The sequence below is a fragment of the Heloderma suspectum genome, chromosome 6, assembly GCF_057233095.1.
Source record: "Heloderma suspectum isolate Gila_16-S chromosome 6, 16-S_ref, whole genome shotgun sequence".
Lineage (NCBI taxonomy): Eukaryota > Metazoa > Chordata > Lepidosauria > Squamata > Helodermatidae > Heloderma > Heloderma suspectum.
The window spans coordinates 83316447-83322756 of NC_139463.1; the positions used below are offsets into that span (position 1 = coordinate 83316447).

Consider the following 6310-nt stretch of genomic DNA (forward strand, 5'->3'; position numbering starts at 1 on the left):
ATGAACCAGTAAAAGATTACAGCATCTACCAGAATAGGTATATGGTTGATCTCATTTAAATGACATTTCTTTCTAGGCTTGCATTTGCACTGAAAGGAGTAGTCTATTTTCTATCTTAAACGATAATATAGAAAGGATAAGAAATAACGAAAGTCAAACAATTTTAGTTCCCACTGTTTGCAGTGGGAGAGATTCATCCTTTAGTCCCTTACACACTTCCCTGGGAGTAACTCCAACTGAATTCAGTAGTACTTACTTCTGAGTAAGGATACATATTATTGGGTTATTAAGTGTTTTATGGATTAAAGGTGGCACACAATGTTTACTGCTGAATGTGTAGACATCTGTGCTTCTTACGATACCTGCACAGGAGAATGTTTTTTGTGGAAAACGTGAGGGAAAATGTTGACAATCAGCTTCCAGAATGCCATTTTCAGTTCTTTGTTCCTCATGCTATAGATCAGTGGGTTCATGACTGGTGGCACTATGCAGTACAGTATAGAAAGCAAGAAATCTAATACAGATGGTGAGCCAGAGGTTGGCTTTAAGTAGGCAAAGGTACCACTCACCACAAACAGGGAGATGACGATAAGATGTGGCAAGCAAGTTGAAAAGGCTTTTTGCTTCCCTTGTGTGGATGGAATTCCTAGAACTGCTCTGAAAATCTGAATGTAAGAAAAAGTGACTAGAGCAAAATTAATGAATGCTAAACAAGAACCAAATGTCATCACCCATATTTCAGGAAAATATGGGTCAGAGCAAGAAATTGTCAGTAGTTTTGGGATTTCACAAAAGAACTGGTTGACTGTATTGGAACAGAACTGGACAGTGAATGTATTTCCAGTATACAATGTTGAATAGAAAAGTCCACCAATCCATGCACTGGTTGCCATCTGAATGCAGGTTTTCTTGCTCATTACAATCTCATAATGCAGTGGATTGCAGATGGCCACATAGCGGTCATATGCCATGCCACCAAGGAGGAAGAAGTGGGACATCATGAAGAACACAAGGAAGAATACTTGGCAGACACATCCGGAGTAAGCAATGGCTTTGGTGTTCATCAAGGAATTTGCTATGGACTTGGGAACTGTGACTGATATAGAGCCAAAATCTTGGAATGACAGGTTGGCCAGAAAGAAGTACATGGGTGTATGGAGCTGATGGCTATAAACGATGACGGTGATGATGAGAAGATTTTCAATGAGCGCAACCAAATCTATTATTAGAAAAAAGATGATGTGAAACATCCGCAGACCCTGTGTATCAGAGAATCCATGCAGAAAGAATTCACTCACTCCTGACTCATTTGGCATTACGTTCTGACTTGTTTGGTGCCTGTAAATTCAAAGGATGCCTCAGCTACCTCTTTTGTATTCAGCTGTATTAGTTTGAGAGATGGACGGATGCTCTCTGAAAATGATTCACAGCGGTTGAGAAAAATAAGCTGTGGTAAAGGAGCTTTATCCATTCCTCATTTCTATATGTCCTCAGGGTGTTCAGTTCTCAGGAGTCTCTTAGAGCTTCACCAAACCAAGTCAGATGTCTCTGTGAGGGAAATGTTGGAGCTATGTTTGGATTGATTATGACCCAGAGTGCTGCTTGGCTTATGTACAGGGCTTGCAATGCAGAGGTTTTAGAAATGGTTTTATCTGAGTAGATGACAACCTCCATGCCCAAATCAAAACTATTTTGGAAAGTCATCTAATTTTAAAAGAAATTTGTTGTATGACATGCGGTGGATGGCTGCAAAAATCAAAATTAGGAAGTCTAAATCCCCCTAGGGCTCATGAATTTAGTGTTCTCTGATTATTATTATGTGTACCGAGAAATTCCCAATAATCTGAAGTAAAAATATATCAATAAACAACAGCAGACTAAAAAACAAAACAGCACCTACACACTGAGTGAAATTCAAGGCCGGCATCCAAAAAGCTATACAAGTTGTTTTATAATCCTCCGTGGGCTTTGAATGTCTGTTGTGTTTCTCAGATGTGCCCTAACCCCGGGGAAAGCTTGTCTGGCAAAAGGGGGGGACAATGCGGGTGGGTCAGCAGAGCCCTCTTAAGCTCTGCGCCCCCTCCAAACCAGCTCTCTCGCTCTCGTGGCTTGAGAGACTGACCGGGAAGCGACGGCCGACTCCTGGCTTTTCGGCAGAACTGCTTCGTCGCTCCCACCCAGATTCCGTGCACAGCTGGCACGCCTGCGGCCTGTCCTGGTGCCACCGGCACTTGCCGCACCTCTAGGGGCACCAGCACTCGCTTCGGTGGCACACATGCCCTTTGCCTCTCAGCTCGCCGGCAGACGCGCCCCTCGCCTTCGGCTCACCCGGGGCACCTACACACTGAGTGAAATTCAAGGCCAGCATCCAAAAAGCAATACAAGTTGTTTTATAATCCTCCGTGGGCTTCAAATGTCTGTTGTGTTTCTCAGTTGGCTATTCATGCTGTATTGCAAGGTTCCTTGTTTGTTTGTTCTTGTTGTTTTATCCATGATAATTATCCCCACTATTATGATATGAGGTATGGAGATATGTTTTTCAAAGAGAAACACAACTTTTTCAGAGAGAATCCTTCCAATCTCAAACTGATACAGCTGAAGCCAAATAGATAGCTAAGGCATCCTTTGAATTTATAGGTACCAAACAAGTCAGAGCATAATGCCAAACGAGTCAAGAGTGAGTGAATTCTTTCTGCATGGATTCTCTGACACAGGATCTGTGTATGTTTCACATCATTTTTCTAATAATATATTTGGTTGCGCTCATTGAAAACCTTCTCATCATCACAGTCATTGTTTATAGTTGTCAGCTCCATACACCCATGTACTTCTTTCTGGCCAACCTGTCATACCAAGACTTTGGCTCCATATCAGCCACAGTTCCCAAGTCCATAGCAAATTCCTTGATGAACACCGAAGCCATTGCTAACTCCGGATGTGTCTGCCAAGTATTCTTCCTTGTGTTCTTCCTGATGTTCCTCCTGGGTGGCATGGCATATCTGACCGCTATGTGGCCATCTGCAATCCACTGCATTATGAGTCTGTGATGCGCAAGAAAACCTGCATTCAGATGGCAACCAGTGCATGGATCGGTGGCCTTTTCTATTCAACATTGTATGCTGGAAATAGATTCACAGTGCAGTTCTGTTCCAATACAATCAACCACTTCTTTTGTGAAATCCCAAAACTACTGACAATTTCTTGTTCTGACCCATATTTCCCTGAACTATGGGTGATGACATTTGGTTCTTGTTTGGCATTGATTAATTTTGCTCTGGTCACATTTTCTTACATTCAGATTTTCAGAGCAGTTCTAGGAATTCCATCCACATAAGGGAAGCAAAAAGCCTTTTCAACTTGCTTGCCATATCTCATCGTCAACTCCCTGTTTGTGGTGAGTGGTACCTTTGCCTACTTAAAGCCAACCTCCAGCTCACCATCTGTATTAGATCTCTTGCTTTCTATACTGTACTGCATAGTGCCAGCCAGTCATGAACCCACTGATCTATAGCATGAGGAACAAAGAACTGAAAATGGCATTCTGGAAGCTGATTGTCAACATTTTGCCTCATGTTTTCCTGTAGTTTCAATTCCCATTTGGTTTTCTAAATCAGATTGAAACAAATGTGGTTATTCAGTTCATTTTTCATTCATTATATAAATGAATGCACACACATAGTATTATATCAATGATTACTGTGTTTTGAACACAGAGATGCATTCTTCTCATGTAAGTGAATGTAAGAACTCTTAATGGCAGGAGAGATTTTTCATGAGGCTAATAAAGCTCAGTTATTAAGGTGGAGACAGGCAGGAATAAAAAGAGGTAGTTGGAATTATTGATGGAAAATTAATGCCCCCCCCCCGCCAACTTTCACAGCCCTATCCACAGGCATAGGGGCCAGCATTCTTCAGTGACGTTGTCGGGGCGTGGAACAGGCAAAAGTGTAAGGGCAGGTGAAAATGAAAGCTGCACTATCCCCTCAAAGACCCTCCTCCAGAACACAACTGGAATAATTCTATTCATTCAGACTTTGCATTGTGGAAGAACATGCCACTTGAGAACATGTCTGTGAAAAAAATTAAATAACACTTTACAAACAGATGCTGCCACTCCATCTTTAGTGATGTGGCCCCCACTTCTGATAATATTTATACCTTTGCCTGCCTCCCAAAGTGACCATTTTTCTCCACACACTTTCATTCACCCCAATTTCTCCCCCCTGACATCACAATAGTTCCAAAAACTAAAATAGACTCACACTTTGGAAGAGTTGTAATTGGAGTCTATCATTTTTACTTACTCTGGAGGAACCAACATTTCACCCTGCTCAATCTAATATGTTTTTACTTGGGAGCCATCAATAGAGTAGCCAAGTGGATCTATCTAGAGAGGACAATGGTAATGCCACTGATTATGGATAGTGAACTTCTTTCCCAATAGCATTTATTTCCTGACATCACTTACTTTTGGCATAACTTGTGGTTATACCCTGGTGAATTGGCAAGCTCCAAACACTGAAGTTTTTCAGCGTTTAATATTGGTTTGCATCAAATGACATCCTTCCACCAGTCGAACTGACAACACTGGCGGATCAGGTTGTTCCACCCCCAAGTTCCCACCCCTGCATATCCCCCAAATCTGCTCTGGAGAATTGGGCAACCCACCAGAGGAGATTTGGGGTGCGTGCATGGGGCTGCAGTGGGGAGGAGGGGAAGGGGATCTCCCTTTACCCTAGCAGAAGTCCACTCGTACAATGTTGGAGGTAGCCCATTATACATGATATATTCTGTATCTGACATATTTGCCATGACCACAGGTAGAACAAGTAATCCAAATAAATGAATTAACGTTTATTTCTAAGTTCTGGAAAAAAACAACTATATGAACACTGATTCCCAACACACTTTATAGTACTTGCAGATGATAAAAAAATATTGCATTGAATGTATTTTTGAATGCATGTTTGTCATTTTACAGTGCATGAAAGTAATTTACAAACATTCATTAATATGTGGGAAGGGAGTTTGTCTCTGTTCCTTATATGTGAACAATTGTTTCTAAATCCTGTGGGGGGGGGAACAACCTATGTGAACATAGTCTCTCAAACAATAAGAAGAGTTATTTGTAGGAATGATGGATAATTTAATTCAGTGCACATTGAGATTTGAACTTTGAACTTCTCAACTCAATACATGAACCAGAAACCCAGCTGTCCTTCAGTTTTCAAACTTCTTTGGATTTTGCAATGCAGTTCAGGGGACAAAAAATGGATACAAAATGCATCTATTATGGGAAAATGTGCACAACAATATGTATTATATGGAATGAAACATGTTAAAAAAGCATTATATGAGGTTACCTGCTTGCGAAAATGCATTTTTAGGCAAAAATGTGTTCAAAATTGTGTATATTAGGAGGGCTGCACACAAGAATGCATACATATCTTGATGCACTCCCACTTTTTATTTTTATTTTAAATGTAGACTGCTGTGGAAATGGGATGGAATGAAATGAAGCCTGGAAAAATTGAGAAACAGGGAGAAAACAAAATTGACAGATCCAGCCATTCCTGGTTTTCTGTCTTTTCCAAAGCAACTGAAAAGAGTCTGGAGAGCTTTGTACCAGTTATGCAGTTGCACAGAACAACCACTCCACTGTTATTGTTGTTATTGTTCCTGTTATTTATTACATTTCTATACCAAGGCTCTCTTGGCAGTTTACAAAGATTGAAAACTTAAAAAAAAAAAGTATACAAAGTTTAAAAACCACTTACATAAAACACACAAACAAACAGTATACATGAAGAAATATCCAAAATATGGGCACTTGGCCATAACCATAAGACAAATCCAGGACCAATTAAAAATATGTGGCATTCAGCCTGTGCTGAACATCAGATGTTCACTAGCTCAGCTCCATTGAACGTCTTCACTACATTAACTCTGACAACATAAGGAGATAAAAGGAAACATGGAGTGCAAAATGTTTCAGAGTTCCATGTTTTGAGTAGGGGTGTGTGAACCCACCCTTGTCTGAGTTTTCCAGGTGCCTGCCCAGCCCCTGCCCCTACTTGCCCATCTCTGGACTGCAATTGAGCCCCTCCCATGCTCAGCGAGCAGCCCACACTCACCCCAGCAGCCTCTTGGAGCTCTGTGATTGCCAGTTTTTGAAAAAATAAAACAGCAATTGCAAAATGCACTTATTCGCAGTTGCGTGGAAATGCACATTTTCCCAAAAATGCACATTTGTGCACATATGCGAATATGTGCATTCACACAATGCACATTTTCACATACGCAAATATGC

At 41.0% G+C, this 6310-nt stretch overlaps 1 protein-coding gene and 1 pseudogene across 1 annotated transcript; one reads left to right on the top strand and one right to left on the bottom strand.

Annotated features, from left to right (window-relative positions):
* Nucleotides 1–353: 353 nt before the first annotated feature.
* Nucleotides 354–1316, bottom strand: LOC146341556 (olfactory receptor 14A16-like). The gene has a single exon (XM_084807535.1). It carries the CDS (start codon nucleotides 1314–1316, stop codon nucleotides 354–356), a length of 963 nt encoding a protein of 320 aa, XP_084663661.1.
* A 1343-nt stretch (nucleotides 1317–2659) lies between these two features.
* Nucleotides 2660–3584, top strand: LOC146341557 (olfactory receptor 14A16-like; annotated as a pseudogene).
* The last annotated feature ends 2726 nt before the right edge of the window (nucleotides 3585–6310 follow it).

Bases quoted from the DNA above. Each gene is read 5' to 3' on its own strand.
- LOC146341556 (XM_084807535.1), bottom strand. From the start codon at position 1,316: ATGCCAAATGAGTCAGGAGTGAGTGAATTCTTTCTGCATGGATTCTCT.